Source organism: Crocodylus siamensis, chromosome 8 (assembly GCF_052110815.1).
Source record: "Crocodylus siamensis isolate JL-2025a chromosome 8, ASM5211081v1, whole genome shotgun sequence".
NCBI classification, from domain to species: domain Eukaryota; kingdom Metazoa; phylum Chordata; order Crocodylia; family Crocodylidae; genus Crocodylus; species Crocodylus siamensis.
This window is the reverse complement of record NC_143402.1, coordinates 69,055,783-69,073,724: the sequence shown is the minus strand read 5'-3', so window position 1 is coordinate 69,073,724 and position 17,942 is coordinate 69,055,783. Positions and strand designations below refer to the sequence as shown.

The 17,942-nt window shown below is 47.1% G+C and overlaps 1 protein-coding gene across 4 annotated transcripts in view; it reads right to left on the bottom strand.

Moving 5' to 3' along the window:
- Nucleotides 1-17,942, bottom strand: part of LOC149858996 (ATP-binding cassette sub-family C member 3-like) — a 345,108-nt gene that overhangs the window by 167,520 nt on the left and 159,646 nt on the right. For all 4 annotated transcript variants that reach the window (XM_090061603.1, XM_090061602.1, XM_090061604.1 and 1 more), the window contains exons 10-12: nt 3,289-3,440; nt 2,126-2,311; nt 669-783 (exon numbers count right to left, since the gene is read on the bottom strand). In XM_090061603.1, the coding sequence (XP_089917729.1) occupies nt 669-783; nt 2,126-2,311; nt 3,289-3,440 (453 nt within the window). The remainder of the gene's footprint in view (nt 1-668; nt 784-2,125; nt 2,312-3,288; nt 3,441-17,942) is intronic.

Sequence of the window (17,942 nt, the reverse complement as noted above, 5' to 3'; positions counted from 1 at the left end):
TACCGTAAATGAATTTCAAATCAGACTTGCCCCTCATTATCCATTAGCTCATAGCAGAGACAGAGAAAACACCTGCGAGTCCCGACTCTCGTGCCCCTACTCATCACTAAACCACGCTTTGGACTATGGGCAACAAGCGGCCCTAGCACCGATTAGTATCACGGGCAAGAGAAACCTGTAAGTGACTGTGAAGTACAGCATTTCCTTCTACCTGCAAGGACAGCTAAATCCAGCAGAGACTGAAAATATATAGTTCCCATTTGCCACGTGTATAAATGATTGCTGTAAAACACTGGAGAGATATGACTCCACAACATCTTTCTTGCTCAAGGGACTTGTTGCAGCCTTGATCGCAGACTAGTTCTCAGCTCACGTTCCTGCTCATCCAGCACTTTACCGCTCTGCTCTCTCTCAAAACATCGCCATCAGTTATACAAGAGCCTCCTTCTCCGCAGCTGACATTGCTGCTAGCTCTATTTTTTTTAGCTCTCCATTTTTTTCCAAATATTGTCTGAAACCCTTCATCCTCCCCTGCTGCTTCCAATTTTTCTCCCCCATGGCAATTAGTCTTCTGACTTGTATAAAGTGTTCTGGAAAATGGACATGGACTGTCCCTCTTTCTTGCAGTCCCAAAGCATATGTTTGTTCAAGAGGTTTTGCTGGTGTACCTGGAAAACAGTGACGATGGCCCAGAGCAAGGAGTCAAAGTTTTTCCGATCAGGAAGGGTGTCCCCGTCTCTCTCAGAAGCAAACTTACAGCCAAAGAGATGCATCCCTAGAATACTGAACACAAAAAGCCAAGACTGGAATAAAGAGGATGTTAAGGAAATATCATATCATAGGACCGTCTGTGCACCAGGATTAGAGCTATAGGAGAGAGACTTTACACAGATAATTTATTCACCAAAAAAACCGTAATTTTGAGTCAACTGAAACTATTTATAAAAATTTGAAGGAAATTCTGCAAATAGTTTCAGGCAAAAAAAAAGGACTAATTGGAAAAGTCAAAACACTATTTCAACATTTTCCAAACAAAAATGTTTTGACTTCTTGTTTGAAAAAGATAACTTTTTATTCACAGTTTACCAAAACCTAATTTTAAATGAAAGGGGGTAGAAAACTCAAAACAAAGGACTTTAATTGAACTAAAACAATTTTGCTGTGAAAGCCAAAAAAAATCATTTTTGGCCAATCCAACTTTTTTTTGGTTTCTTTTTTAATTTTCCAGTTCACCCAATGAAGTGAAAAACCAATGCTTTGCGCAGCTCGGCCCTGCATCTCCCTAGCAACTGGTCATTTAGAGGGAAGCTTTCCATCAGGAAAGAGGAGAGAAAGCTTTTAAGCTGCCGTTTGTCAACCTTCCCAACATCTGTGCACCTCGTGGAGAAACCCAGACCTACCCCCAGGTCCAGGAGATTTGAATTTCGTGAACACCAACAGGTCTGGTCCATCATAAAGACAGGGACCTTTTTTCAACCTCAGTTTGCTGTTCCAATATCCCCAAAATACAGAGCTGCCCAGACCTTGGGCTCTGGCTGAGGGTTATTTATGAACATACCTGCTCTAAAACCTTCAGCACAGGGGGAATAGGCTGGCTGAAGATGGAAGGGCAAAAAGCAAGGGGGATAAAAGAGCCAAGTTTGAGAGACCGACTTAGCTGGGTTTATTCTGCCTGCCCTTTGTCGAAGGAGGGTATTTAGCCAACACGGCCTGCTTGGCCTCTCAACCAGAGCAGTACTGCAATGCCATCAACCCGCTTCATCGGGATTATGTCAGGACAGGAATCGGCCAGCAGAAGGGACCCCCCTGGAAAAGTCCATCGCTAACACAGATGTCTTATTTGGCAAGGACTGAAAGATTCAGCCAGGGCAGCAAGCCCAGTACCAGGTGCTGGTCCAGGAATGCCCATATAAGCTACGATTCACTTCACTGCGGGCTTCCGGGCTCCTCTCACCTGCTACTAAATAAAGCATTCCCATTCAAGGGAGGACAGCCAGGGTTATTTACTCCCGAAAACACTCACACAACCTACAGAACTGCCTTGGTCTCATCCACTCGCTGGTTTTCACCTTAAAGCACAGAACATCAGCAGCGCATGACACCCAAGTCCTTGCCACACACTCACCTGAAGATGAAGATGAAAAGCATCAGCAGCATGCAGAAGGTGGCTACGTTGTCCATGGTCTTCATGAGGACCACGAGCTGGCGCTGGAGGGCGGGCATGAACCGGACCAGTTTTAGGACTCGCATGAGACGGAAAGTCCGTAGAACCGACAGGCCCCCGCCTTGCTGGCCCACGATCTCCCAGACACTAAGGAAGACAAGAGATTTACTGAATAGACCTCAGCCCCGGGAAAGAAACGCTGAACATAACTGCGTGTAGGCATCAAAGAGAGAGAGCAGGGACAAGAAAAATCCACTCTTAAACCTGGTGGCATTCAGGGAAAAGGAGGGGTGGGCAGCGGAGAGTCCGTCAGGGATGGCCGTACTGCAAGTGCCATCCAACAGCGGAAACAGAGCCAGATCTGCAGCGGCGTGACAAAAGCACATTAAAAACATGCCCACGAATCACTGGCTGCATCTGTAGGTACAATTCCAGTGTTCACTTGCGACCGGCGGGGGAACGGGCACAGCGAACCAGCTGGATGCTTAACTAGAGCTTTGTTAGCTGAAGAGTTCAAGCCAAAACTTCCCAATGATTGGGGGTGTTTGGATCTGGGGCTTTAGTTTGGGCCTCTCTGAAACGCACACAAAGAAGCCTCTGAATACATGCCTGCGTGTCCGTGTATGTGCATCCATCTATCTATGTGTGAATACGAAAAATATAATAGACAGGTATTCGTTATGTTATAGGGAGCTATTGAACACCATAGAGAGAACCAGTGATGGCCTGTTAGACAAGAAGCTAAGAATAATGCCCCCAAAATTCAAAAACGGCCTTGATGAGGCATACAAGTGAGAGGGATGGAATGGGTGTACTCCAGGGCGGGGAGAAAGAAAAAGAAACTTGGAGGTGGGCATTACTAGGAGGAAACAGAAAAGCTGCATGCTATGAATATGACAAAGTATCACAAACAGGTATGGCAGGACACGTGGAAAACTTCAGAGGTTGAAAGCAAGACAGAGATGAGGTGGATTGGTGTAGAGAGTTTTTTCAGGACAGCGGAGAACTGATAGATGAAAGGACTCTGCAGGGTGCAAAGCCTAACACAGGAGCACATTATCCTGTGCTTGACTTCATCAGCTCAGGGAGGGGAAACCCGTGTAGGGAAAACGCCCTGCTTGTACCTGATCACTACAATGATCCCATCAAAGATGTTGTATGGATTTTTGATGTAGCCAAAAGGACCGTACACAAGGACCTTCAGGAGCATCTCCAGGGCAAAGAGACTTGTGAAGACTATATTGCTGATCTCCAGGGCATTGGTGAGCTCCTCAGGCTGGTGCCAAGAATGAAAAGAGAGGAAAAAAATAAGGAGTTAAACAATACGGGTCTGTTCTCAAGGGCTTTGCGAGTTTAAACCAGGTCTGAATTATGAGAGCATATAAATGTCAGTGTAGCAGCATCACTTACACCCCTGGGTCTAGATGAGTAGGCTCGTGTAAAGGAAAACACCAACAGGGCAGTGCAAGATAAAGTACCCATGATAAATTACCCCGTAAATCCACCCTTGACATTGACATTAATTACAGCATCAGTACCGTCGCAGGAGGAGACATTTGTAACACTGTCCAATAGCGAGACTGAGCATTTCCATAACCCACACACCAATTATCCTATACGGAAGGGAATGTCAGACTGCTCTCTTGCACACGCATCAATTCTGGGTCTGCTTTCTTTATTTTCGAGGTATCTTGCTCTTATATAAAACTAACACCAAGGCTTCAAAAGTGATTAGTGATTTGCGTGCTGAAGCTGAGATGGTTAAAGGAACCCAATTTTTAGAAACTCCTGTGGAAATTAGCCCCTCTTCGGTGTCTCAGGTTGGGAACCCAAAATCACTTGACTTGAACATCTTAAGTATTAACTTATGCTTTGTATATAATCCTGTGTGCATTTCCGGCACGTTTCACCCAAGGACCCCAACACGTTTTACAAGCAGTACCAAAGCCCCAGACTTTTCACTTGAGCTAGGCATAGGCATGTTATAAACACACCACAGAAGGTAAACGGAGGCACAAAAAAGTTAAGTGACTTCTTTAAGACCAAACCATTAGTCAACGGCAAATCTAGAAACAGAATCTGGGAACTCTGACTTCGCCTCCTGATCCAAGCTCCAATTAGCCTGGTAGTCAGGCACAGTATTTAATAACTATGGACACATGCTTCAGTTTCACTGAAATCAAGAGCGAGTGATCTGTTGAACAAAGGTTTGAAGACCAAATTTATAAATGTTATTGGCACCTACAGGTGCATATAGGCACATGATGGGATTTATGAAAGATCCTAAACAGACTAGGCACTTAACTCTCATGGATTGCCACTAGGAGTCAGGCACCTAATTCGCTTGGGCACTTTAAAATCCTGTGTGCCCATCTCCATCTTTAGGTACCTAAATATTGTTGCAAAATACTGTTACTGGCCCCAAGTCACAAGTCTGCACGCTGTATGTTAACAAAGAAAAGTCAGCATCTGGATGACACTGCAGGTAGTATTAATTACGGACACCAATTAAGAATTACTGTCCGAGCCCCCAAGGTCTGGAACAGGCTGCCATCGGAGGTGGTTCAAGCACCTACATTGAACACCTTCAAAAGCAAATTGGATGCTTATCTTGCTGGGATCCTGTGACCCCAGCTGACTTCCTGCCCTGAGGTCCCTTCCAGCCCGAACATCTATGAATCTACAGCTCACAAACAAACCAAATGAGAAGAGGAGGATCCTCAAATGAGGCAGTAGCTGAATCTGTAACCTAGTTTGCCTACTGCATGCACTCTGTGTAAAAGGATCCCCGCTCTTCTGAAACCTCACAACGGGGCACAGCAGGGGTGGCTGAAGGACATCACTTGTAGCCTTAGCTCACTATGTGGTCACTTGTGCTTGCTTGTATTTCAAAGCATCCAAGTACCATCTGACTGAAGGGGTTATAAATATGCAGGCAGATGAATACACAGACAAAAACATTTGTGCATTTAATTCTCTTTCATTGGCTCTTATTGCCGAAGTCTCCCAATGTGCTCGCTGCATCTCCCCTTCCAGTTCACGTTGCCTTACTCCCTCTTGGTAACATTTGGAGTAACATTTACTCCAAAGACTTGGGCCCAAATCATTTTGCAATCATCTTGACTTTGCGCTGTAGTCTCTACAGACTTGCACTGACGCTGGTGGGAGTTTGTTGTGACAAAGCTAAGTCCTTATCAAGGGATGAGAGAAATGGCAGTATCACAAAAAAAGTAGGAAAAAAACTACCGTATGTACATACGAGATACTGTTCGGGCACTTAAAATACCGTAGCCATTTCAAAGTACTTTTATTTTTGTTCAAGGCATAAAAAGGAACTTAGTCCACAAATGAGGTCAGCTCTCAGAAAATGCTTATGTTTTGACAGCAGGAGGAGGGGAAGGTCAAATATTTGAACCTCCTGACGAGAAACCAGAGGGAAAGAAAACAAAGGGTTGGATCAGCTCTTGGCGCGATGTGCAGAGATTCATGCCTGTCACTCTCATCAATGAATAGATCCCTGAGCTAGAGTTTGACAAACACTTGACATATAGTCCAAATGACTTCCCTAGCTGATCTCAAGTTAAAATTTTAAAAAATGCTTTAGCTCATGATATTATGCACACTTTTGGTAGAAAATGCTATACAGCCTGCAACACACGCATGCAACGTAATAAATAAGGTGTGACCTTGCACGTCAAGTTTCACCTCAGGACAACTGCAAATGCTCGAAGTCTACTTTAGTCGTGAAAATGCCACCTCGCACATAACTGCGACAGAAGAGAAGCAGCCTCTGCGGTTGCGATCATTACAGGGGTTATATTATCAAGGAAAGAAATGCGGTTTTGGAATCCTTCCTTCTCATCCATCATCACCGGTAATTTGCAACCGAGCCGCCAAATTGCACCTTCACTGACACCCGTGCAACCCGCTCAGCTCAAGAAACAACTACAGGACAGCTGTGAAATGGGACTGCTGGCATATAACTAAGGGGCCACGATGGCCCTGCAGTTAGAAGGCAGTGAACGGCCTTGAAGCGCGAGCTCGAACAGAGCACCGCTCGCCCTTATCCGTTCCTAGAAGATGCAGGAAGATGATTTTAAAAAAAAGGCAGCCAGGAGAGGAGGTGATTTGAGGCTAATAAAATGATTGATTGATAACACTTTGCATTCCTCTAGCGCCTTCCGGTTGAAGGTCTCAGTACATTTAACAAAGCCCTTGGGCATGGGCACCAGCACTAGATACGGGACAGGCAAACAGAGGTTACATGACTTGCCCCAAGTCGGGCAAGGAGTCAGCAATGGCAGAGTCTGACTCGATGGATTTGCAAAGGAGCTTCGGGGCACTGGGCTCCAGCTCTCACGGGGATGTTTTGGGATTTGGGTTCCTTCCCTCCAGATGGCTTTTTTTATTCCCAGTCTCTGGCCATCCCTGTAGTGAAAGCACACCGTGCACTAAAGAAATGCATGAAACACGCCATTAAAGGCACCTGCTTCAGGCTGTGTGTACTCCCACATGCCCTGGACACCGGTTCTTTATTTTCAGGTCCCTGGAAAAACTCTAACCCCGGTAAAAAGAGAAATAAGTTCAGGGACCTGTCAGTGGGAATCAGCCCGTCTCCTCACTCGCTGCCAGAAGGGCCGGAAAGCATTGCTAATGATCATCACCCTCAGCTAGAAGGGCTTCACCTGACAGATGCTGTTGTAAATCATCTCGGGGGGGAAAAACCCAACATCCTGAGATAACCAAAGTCTTTAATTGGTGTCACTGCTTTGGCTGGGGTTCAAGCTGCAGGAAAAGTGATTTCAGTGCCCAGGAGATGGGCTGGTGCGGTGGGGAGTCTGGGTGGCTCACACTGTTTACCTAGCAAGAAAGACACGGGAAGAGAAGATTTGAGAATAACCTGCTGCTTGCATTGCAAAGAGGAGAGATGTCACCTGCACTGCTCATTAGACGGCTTCACGGCTGCTCTAACCACAGGCACCGGCAGACCTCGGGGTGGAGGGACTCCACCGGCTGGGCCACGCAGGGAGCTGCTCTGAGCTCAGCATCCATCACACTGGCATCTGCGCTACAGCAGAGGGTTTATCCCTCGCTCTCATCAAACAGCGCCTCAGGAAAAATAAAATCCATCCTAATTTCGCTTCCTCTGAAACCCCTCCGGCCAACACAGTTAATGAACAGAATGGGCTCTGCATCCTGGGGGAAGCGAAAACCTTTTTTCTCTGTTCACGGCACAGGTGCAGTGTTAGGGGAGGGTCACCTCACCTGGCATTGCTGGGGAGTCGGGTGCCATGGTTGTAACCCACTGATTCACAAATGCGTGAGATGCATTCCCCTTTCTGCCCACCCTACGGAGGATGCGGGCCTGTAACCGCTCCTGGCTACAGAGCCCGATTCATTAATTCTTGCTGCAGACACTCCTGGAGTCCCCTGGTGTGCCAGCCAAGAGTGGCTGCTCACAATTACCTGCCATCACACTACAGCTTCCTCTAGAGACTCAGGCAGAGCATCCCAACTCTTCTGTTGATCTTTGCCACTGAATTAGTCTCTGCCCTGGGGCAAACTATTCTGCCTCATTCCTTCAGGTCTGTACAGCACCGAAACGCACTTGCAGGTGTGTCAGAGTGCCTTCTCGTGCTTTGCATGGCGATCTCTCATCTCTTTTGTTCTTCTTTTATTGTAAATGAACTTCAGTTTCAAGACAAAAGGTCACTTTGAACCACAAGGCTGACATTTTTGCTCAGCAAAAAGTTGGGATGGGCTATTTCAACAATATCAAAAGAGGTTTTCGAGAATTTGTCAAACCGGAAAGTGCCCCGAATGTGATCCTGTCTCAAGAATATCTCTGTTTTTTCTGACAAATCAGTGCTTTCTGACAAAAGGGAAAAAAATAAATAAATAAAAGAGGTCCCTGAAACAAAAAAAAAAGAAAAAAAATCTCCACCAGCTCTAGTCATCACAGACGTGGGAGAATCAAAGATGCCTGACAAAGCCCCGGTCCCTTGGGTACGTTGCCAAGTGTGAAAGAAAATCATGCCTCCAAAAATCAAGCTGTTTTTTCCCACGCACTGTCATAAACAAGGGAGTTTGTTTCGCATACTCGGAGAGGGCACGCTCGGAAACGGAATTTGGTGAGGATTTGGAAAGTACAATATTTATATGGTTTATTACAAATGAAACGTAGCTCTTGATGCAAAACACGAGGCTCACTGGCAGCATAACGCTTCCTGCCCACCAATTTGATGCTAGTACATCTGTCATAGATTAAAATTCTCCATTAACATAAGATTCTGCTAATTCTCTCATCAGTGGCAACAGTGACTAATTAAGAGGAAAACTCCTTTCGATTAAAACAAGTAGAAGAAAAAGCAAAAAGGACCTCAACATGATTCAGATGGAAGAAGATGTAACGCTACAGACCTGGTCTTAGAGGAGCCTTTGGAAAATACTAAGCTGTTTCCCTGCTGGACCTGCGCCCGTGTTGCCCTGGATAACTGGGTGGCTGTTTGTAATGCCGTCCATTTGGTGACGGACCCAGCAGTACGTTGACAAGCTCTGGCTCCAGGTCCAATGTGAATGGGCAGCACGGCGTTTCAAACGCTGTAGGTTTTCAAGCTTCCTGGAGAGGAAAAGCTCCAGGAGCGCCAATGAGCACTCACCTGGTTGTCAGGAAGTGAACCGGTCACAGGATCAAGTGTGGCGGTGAGGACATTTGCAGGGGATACGGCCCGAGCTCTGCTTATTGATTTCCAACAGTGCATGTTGGTGTGAATCACAGCAGAGCAAACTAACAAGGGCATCTGGAGAAACACGGAGAAGCTGGAGCTGTCGCTGTCAAAAATCCAACCGGATTTCCCGGGTTTAGACTGAGTCGTTCAGAGCGTCTGTCTGGTTCAAAGAAGTCTTCTTTCCGTGTGAGACACCCGCTCGGGGTCTGACAGGTTACTGCCAGTCCAAAGTGAGACCTACTGGAGAGAGGGCAGAGTGGTCTTGCAAAGTATGGCCCAGGCATGGGCGAACCGGGCAGCTGCCCAGGGCCGGACACTAAAAAGTCTGTATCTACGGCCAAATCGGAACCCTCTGAACTGATCTGGAAAGATTTGGAAAGATTCAGAGATTCGGATGCAGACACAGCTATCAAGCCCAGGGGGCTTGATACTAAAGTCTCCCGGGACTGCCAGGAGTCCAGGTACAGCGCTGAGTATGGCAGAGGGTAGGTGTATGCGAGACAGTGGATCAGTGGTGCTGCGCTACTGTTGCAGGAGCTGCCTGAGCTGGAGCAAGGAAGCAAGAATAGGCAGGTGAGCACAGGAGTGGACAACGGCTTGTAACACCGACACATTCAGGTCCAGGCTATAATCTTCCTGGGTTATATGGGCAAGCCTCTCCCCCACCTGCTCCCTCCCTCTCTTTGTATCTGAGTTCTTTTATCTATAACAAAGTCCTTTTTTGTCTATTTAGACTTTAAGTTTTCTGTGGCAGGGGCTGTCTCTTGCTGTGGGTCCATGCAGTGCCTCTCACAACGGGGCACCAGAGATACCGCTGTAATACGAACAACAATGAAACGTCCAAACGTACCATCCACCAGGAGCCGTAGGCGGAGGAAGACCTTCTGACTTAACCTCAAGAGCCCGGAGCTAGGAAGGTGCCTCCAGAGCTTCTTTGCTGTGCTTTAAAAATCAGGTTCCCCCAGCCTACATCCCTTAAATTCAAAGGACTCTTTCCATGCCTCCTGAATTGCATCCTAAAGCGATGACACAGGCAGCCCATGGAAGCACAGGTAGCTCTTCTTGGACCGCTTTGAACTGATGAAGTCCTGCGTTTCAGGACCCAGGCTCGCCAATAAATCAACACCTGTGACCTGAGCCAGCTGGATTCCTTTTGTGTACGTGTGTGTGCTATTAGATGGGATCTGACTCTTCTCTCGGTCAATCTTGACCTCGCGCGTCTGTAGCAGTAGGTCCTCTCTCTGCCGGGCTGCAAAGTTCTTGTGTTCGGATGCATTTTCTCTCCCTCTGACAATACAAAACATGCTTTTAAGCAATGATCTGGAGGTCAATCGAGAGAGCCATGCTTGAGGGCTAGAACCTTTTCAGAAATGTTTTTTGGAGAGCGGCAGCTGCTGACCAAAAAGGAAAAGACTCAACGGCAACAACAAATGCAGTACATTTAACATGTTTTTCTAGTCTCAGCCAGTACGCTAGCTCAGCCAGAGGGCTTTGATCACAGAAATGCTCTACCACACTTAGAGGAGGCATGCAAGGCCTTGGATAAGGGTGGAAGGGAGCGGAGAGATGGAAACAAAAAAGGTCCAGTTCCAAGAAACAATTAGCAGGGAGATAAGCTGCACCTGCCCAAGCCACTGCCGACAGCGATCCTTTGGAATTAGGAGGACGCTGCCAGGTCGACCGGAGGCTCTGCAAACTCTTGACCCACTAGAATGAATGGTATGTGGGGCCACCATCCAGCTGCTTATTTGTGAGTCGATTCCTCTGGCACAGGATGAAGCAATGTGCCTTTCTATTAGGGCTGTGCGAAGCTTTGGTCCCTGATTCGATTCGGCCTGATTCGGTGGCCGAATCTCCAAATTCGAATCGAATCAGGAGACCCTTCAATCTCTCTGAATCAAACTGGAACCCTCCAAATTGATTTGGAAAGATTTGGAGATTTGGATGTAGACACAGCTTTAAATGTTTTTTCTGTATACCTCAAGGTACCAGGCAGCTTGTGAATGCTGCGATGCTGGGGTACATGGAGCGTCCCACAGGAGGGTGGGGGCTCCCCAGCATGCTCAGCAGCAGACCCAGAGGTGGACCAGAAGCACTCCCAGTCCACTTTCAGGTCCACTGGGGAGCGTGCAGGGGGCACCCTGGCTTGGTGACTGGTGCCTCCTGGGTCCAGGGGGTCACCCGGGGTTCCCCCGTGGCTAATTGCTGAGCTGGGGAGGGGGCGCAGGGGCCTGACACGCTCCCCAGCAGACCCGGGAATGGACCAGAAGTACTTCCAGTCCACTTCTGGGTTTGCCACTGACCACGTGGAGGGCCCCCTGCGCTCCTGTAGGACGCTCCATGCGCCCCAGGATCGCAGCGATCATGAGCCATGGCTGCTACCTCACGGTAGGTAGCTTAAACTTTTAAAGCTGTGTCTATGTCTGAATTGCTGGTTCTCTGAATCGACATCAAATCTTCAGATTTGGATTCAGCTGAATTGAATCGGGGACAGTGATCTGAATCAACGAATCAAATTGCTGCCTCTGATTCGGGCCAAATCTGAATCCATGCTGAATATGGCCCGTTTCGCGCAGCCCGACTTTCTATCGTGGTCGCTCCCAACCCTACATCTTAATGGCTCTCTCTCCTACTACCTGGGCTGAACTAAACCTCATCCAAATGCTGAGCTAAGAAACTTATTTTGGGGGCAAAACCAAGTGACTGAATGTTATGGTTTGCATATGCGGCTTATCCATGCTGTGACGGTGGGCTTTGGGCCGCAGTTCCCAGCGTGGTGCTCGTGGGTGCCCTGGATAAAACTTCAAAGGAATACGAAGTAAACGGAAGCTGCATTTTGAAGTTGCAGATCTAATGCAATTTTAAGTAATGGGAGAGATGATCAGATTGATCTAAATTCTAAACTTTAATATTCATATTGGTGCCTGCTGCTTTTTCTTTTAAATTCAAGTGTGCCCTTGGCACACACAAACGTTGGGAACCCCTGGCTTAGGTTCCCTGCCCCTCTGACTGAACAGTGCAGAAGATAAAAAGAAGTGGGAAAATACCACAGAAAGCCAGGGTTGCAGAATAGAAACCCACGTACACATGGGCTGTTCGTGTGAGGCAAAGAGGTAAAGTATTAATACGTCTTTCCATCTCCTGCATGGCAGTTGGCTGCAGTCCCTCCCATCCCACAGTCTCATCACCTCATCTGCACAAGGCTTCTTACCCCCTTTCCCCTGCCCCTCACCTACATTTCCTTTCCACTTTAGCTTACAACAAGGGACACTGCTCTCCAAAAAACAATAAAAGGAATATGAAGCCATTTGTTGCTATCATATTGTTCCCCCTGCTTGGGTGCTATATCCGCCCCCCATCCTATATCTGCCTTGTCCGCTTAGATAGCAAACTCTTCAGGGCAGGGGCCGTCTTCTACCAGATGTGTACAGTGCCAAGCACAACAGGATTTCGTTCTTGGTTAGCACTTGGGCAGTATTGTGACGCATGGTTATTATGACACTTGGTTAACACTCGGGCGGTTTTATAACAAACACCATTTTATTTCAGCCCTAAATTATGCCAGGTTTGCCTTCTCTTGATGGACTCTTGGCTCAGAGAGAGACAGACGGCACAAGTTGTATCATAACGCAATTAATTCCTAGAGCTACTTCATATTTCCAGTTTGTCACAGCTAAGGGCAAGGTGAAGGTGGCCAAACTCTTCCGTCTCGAGGTTTTCTTTAACATCCATCACCTTACTGCTCAAGGGCTTGTTTCACAGAATCACCAAAAATCATTTGTTTCACTGTTTTCTTACTTAAAAAAAAAAGCTACCCGGGTAGCACCAAGGGACTCCACGGTAGATACAGCTGGGGATCAGCGAACTCTCCAGGGCATTTCCCCGTCTTTCATTTTGCAAGTGCAAAACATTGACATGAGAGTGACAGGAATCACGATGTCTCCACTGTATTCCTGAAGTCTAAATCCTACCTCGCCTCCCTCGCAGACATTTGAACAAGAGGCAGAAAAGCCCCAAAGCTCCCGTGTTTGTTCTGCTGCCAGTATAAAGCGAGCCCCCCCGAACCTCGCCACAGCACACAGCATGGGCAGGGAGAAGCTACCAGGAGGTCCCTCCTGAAGCACACGGTTTGCTTGCTGTGGATCCAGAAGAAGATGCAAAGTTCTCGGCCGCGAGAAAGACTGCAGAAAATAAATCTCTTTGAAATCATTACCATGGCAACTAAGGATTCGGAAGGAAAGATCCAACAGAAAAAAAAAAAAAGAACAACCTCAGCTAGTCCCCAGGAAACACCAGCAACATTTTCCTGACTCATCATTTCCAGATTTCCTTCCCCCCCCAAAGAAAACACAAGCAACAAGAGACATTAATACGAACATCCTTTTTGCTTTTGGGAGATACGCTATTCGGTTAAAGAGCTCTCTCCAATATCTGTGACGACGCAGATAAAATATAGGCATCAAAGTCAAATTGGAAATAGGATGCAGGACCAAAGGACCCGGAGTAAAAGAAGAGATCCATCAGCTAATGGAAACTGCATCCATGGGTCTGGCCAGTGGAAATGACTGTTGATGAGCAGCTTTTCTTTCTTGTCCCATGTCTACCCAGGTATTAATTAGGCTCCCAGCTTCCTTGCCTACAGTTAATTTGAGCAATAATTGGATCGATGGTGACGACTTGATGGACCACAGGGTTGACCGTGTGCCTGGTGGACAAGTATCCAAATCACAAGTGATGCTACTACTGTCATGTCTAGTCGTTTCCCTTGCTGACATCTCAGCAGAGGTGTCAAATCCTGCCTGAGCCCCGAATCCTGTTGGCTCTTGTGCTTTGGGGTGTAGGCACTGGGCAAAACACTGTGAGCAAAGGCTCCACTGCAGCTGCCTCTGCTGCACCCCTCTCTGGCTAGAAAATGGACTTTTAACCTGACAACTGTCAATTTAAGTGAGTTTGATGCTGTGCAGTGATGCTAAAGTCTCTGTCCTACCTAAACACTACATGATCTGTATGGAGCGAGGACAGCAAATGCCTGGCCTATTCTCATCTGAACTCATTGCATTAACCTGACAAACTAGTGCACCAAGCCTTCGTGAAACTCGCTCCTTGCTGACACTGCATCTTGTTCTGCCACTGGTATTCAATCAGCAGCTCTACAAACTCAATCTGCTCAGGACACGGAGACAAAGAGACACTCCTGGCATTGAATTGAAGCAAAGCAATTCCCCTTCCTGATGTTTCCAGCCAAGCAAGTATCTGGCTGAAACTGGATGTGGGCTCAGCTCTCTTTTGACAGCTTTCAAAAATCATTCACCACCTCTGAATGTCTCCCCCGCTCCATCCCTCATGACTGTAGCCAGAAGTAACTACCCCGGTCTCAGCACCTTCCCCAGCCACAGCTGGACCCGTGGTGCTTGCCCGCTTTTGCTAGCAATGAGGAATTAGGCACCTTAGGCTACAAGCAATGATAAGATGCCCAGCTTTATTTTTGGATGAGTTGATTTCCTCCGATCACCCGACAAGTCTTCTAAATACCCTTGCCTCTCCTCCCGTCGAGATGATGCCTGACCCTGACAGGTCCTGGTCCATAAAAATAATTATTTCCACCAAGCCATTGCGTGCCTGCAGACTTCTGAAACAGCTTCACAACGGTTTAGGCAGCTTTTGGCTCGGCCTCTGCAGAGCTCCTGCCCATCCGCAAAAGGGTTTAGGCAGACTTCAGAAGCTCGACAGGGCTCTGGCCATCCTCAGAAACCTTTCTATTCCCTCCAGTAAATATAACGCCTCTTAGCTACAGATGGTCTTGCTATTTTATAAATAGAAACTCAAACCGCACTTATTTTCAGCAATGACATTCATTGTCTGTGAGGCTCCATGAAAGGAAATGAGCTTTCGCTATTGTTCTGGGGCTGACCGCTCTAACCTGAGTTATGCTTAATCAGAACCTGATACCCTTGCATTCCTTCTTTCCGACCCTTGTGAAAAACTGCTTCAAAACAAAAAGTTCCTCCCATGGAAAATTGCTCCGGAAGAAGCAGGCTTGCAAGGGGGACCTTTGGTTTTGAGTGGCCTCAGCCCCTTCACTTTTTATCCTTCTCCTGATACCAAACTAGGCATTGCATTGCGCAAGCTGATAGCAGGCACTTTTAGGAGAGTCTGGACTGCATCGACAGTTAAGTCCGCCTCCGCCCTCCCTCATTCCCCCCTCCACCCCGCCATGGTTATCTGCGTGTCCACGTGTCCCTGGTGTAGGGGCAATGCAATGTTCCTGAAGTTGGGGATCAGGAGCCAGTTACAAAGAGGAACGAAGGTAGCTAAGCCCAGTTGCATCCTATTAACATTCAGGAAACTAAGATTTTGCTATAGAGTGAACCGATCCTGCAAGCACTATGGCTCAGGAGCCGAGGCCACAATCAACAGGCTCCTGAAGCCGTTAGGAAACCGGTTCCCACTCCAGGGGCTGAAGTAAACCACCTAAACAAAAGGAGCTGCCAATTGGCACGTTCCCTAGCCTCTTCCATATGGTCTTCTCCCTTCTACTTATGAGCTTGCCTTCATAACCTGCCCTCCTGCCACCCGTCCTTTGACGACAGCTACATTCATTCCCCTGCTCCCCTACCCGTCTCTCACCCACTGACCACCTCCATTTCCATTTTAACCGACTGGCTTTCTTGCATACGTACTGGCTTCCGGCTGCTTTACCACTCCATCCAGGAGACCACCTGCAGGCGCTCCCTCAGTCTGATGAAGGGTGTTTGTGCCCGAAAGCTTGCCAAGAAGTATTTTCCCGACTATTTGAGTTGGTCTAATGAAAGATATCGGATTTACCCAATGAACCCCGTCTGCTTAAAGCTGCAAATGGATTTAAAAAATCAGTGGGGAGCAGGAATAAGTGTGGATGCCTCACTCTGGTAGAGAAAGAAGACTGGCATGGGAGCAGGAGGTAACCAGCCCGATCCTGCCCTTTGTTGCGAACCCTTACCCGGGGGGTGATGGTGGTGGTGGTGGTGGGGTGCTTGTAGCACTGAGTGCTATGGGGATCCTTGCTTGCTGAGAAGCCCCACTGCCAGCCCAGTTAGGGGTCTGCTCTAATCTACCATCTCTTTCAACCCCTGAAGCAAACCTGAGGGCAGAGAGCCAGCCCCCCAGGCTATGCCGTCTAAGCGGCACTTCTTAGGAAGCAGAGCAGAGATCCTTGCCTGAACTCTCAATCTCGCTCAGCTGGAGATTTCAAGTTGAATATTATCCTGGAAAATGCAAGAAATACATGAACTGGCTCATCCCTCTGCCCAAGTTTCGAAGAGCTTAAGCTGAACAAAAGCTACATTTCCACTTGGTCACACCTTGTAAGTACTTGAGAGTTAATGCCCTTGATTTCCTGTTAATCTAAACCAAGTTTCGTACTTATTTTGCCATGAATACTTGAGAATATACCAAGGAGGGTGGGGGGAAAAACAGATTCGCATCTTCTTTGTACTGCTGGTGCACGGCTTTACTGAAATTGGGTCTCTTATGCTGGTAACTCCCTAATGCTAACCAACTTCCACAGGACAAAAAACTGTAGTTTCCTAGCGTCAGCAAAAATGAGGATAAATCGACAGATAGGCTCCATCAAGCACCTCTCAGTGAGACAGCCTCTTGAAGGGTCCCACCGTCTTTTGCCTCAAGGGCCGAGACCGGGGGACAGGTGGATGCAGGCTGGGGACAACAATGTCAGATGCAGAAGCCTGGAAGACAGCAGAGGTGATGGGATGAAGCATGGGAATAAGAGGAGGAAAGTGCCAAAGGAATAACTACAAGTAAATCCCAAACACTGCCGTCATTACAGGCAGCTACATCACCTTCGGTGAAGCGACATCAATAAGTGACAATAAGAGGCAATGAAAAGAAGATGGAAAAGCCCCAGACTATCCACTGCTAACTGTGATTTCTCATCCATGCCAGGATTTAGGTACAGGGAGTAAGGGTTGAGAGCGCGCATCGCTCTCCCGTTTCATTGAGTCTGGTTCTCAGCGCGGCACTGTCTGAGCAGAGATAACGCACGGGTGTTAATGGCAGTTGAAACCAGCAGCTGTACAGGACGTGAGCTGATGATGCCTGGGTCTTCTCAGCATCTGAACCAAATTAACAGCATAGGATTGACGCTTTCAGCTTCCCAGTCAGAAAAGGAAAAAGCCTTAGCAGCAGCAACAGGCCAAGAAATCTAAGTCACTATCTGCTGAGTGTCCAGAAAACGGAGCCTCTTGGATTAAAACTTTAAAATTTAAATTTTCCTGTTGCATGAGATGATACCTTTTATTAGACCAACTAAGAAATGGCAAAAAAGGACACAAAGGCACTCTCATGGACCCAAAGGAACAGATTTCCACCTTCAGCTTCCTTTGTGCAAAATGTGTATTTGCTACCTATGGGGACTTTTTACCATCTTTAAATTTTCCCTGAGCCTGACCGAAAGCTTGAAAACAAAGACAATTTTTTGGCAATTTATTAGCTGGTCTAATAAAAGGTCTCATCTCTGAACCAAGAGTTGCAGAGTTTTGCATTTCTTTTCATCTCAGACCAACACGACTACCAAACGCATCCCTGTTGCATAAAGCCTTCTTTAGATTTCAAAATGATCTTCTATCTAGAGTTGGGGGAAACCTTCCAGCCAAACCACATTTCTCTTTCACAATGCACTCAGGCTCCCATGCGATGATATATTTTTGTAGTGTATCCTGAGAAAACTTTGGGAATTAACTTAGTTGAAACCCCCCCACAAACAACACTGCACCAGTTCCTCCATGAGGCTATTGATCACCCCAACGTGTTAAACACTTGCCTGACCCTGACAGGTCTTGGTCCATAAAAATAATTATCCCTAATAATAAGCAGGGAGCTGGTTTTGAAGTCAGCCATTGTGGTGATTAACAGTTTTGATAGTTTCCATTAGCTTTGATTTGATTCCATTAAACTCCAACAGCAAACCTTTAATAAGAGTAGTTTCTGATTAAAGACAAGCTAATTCAATGTAGCCCACACAAATCTATAGGGCACTTTATATTCCCACAATC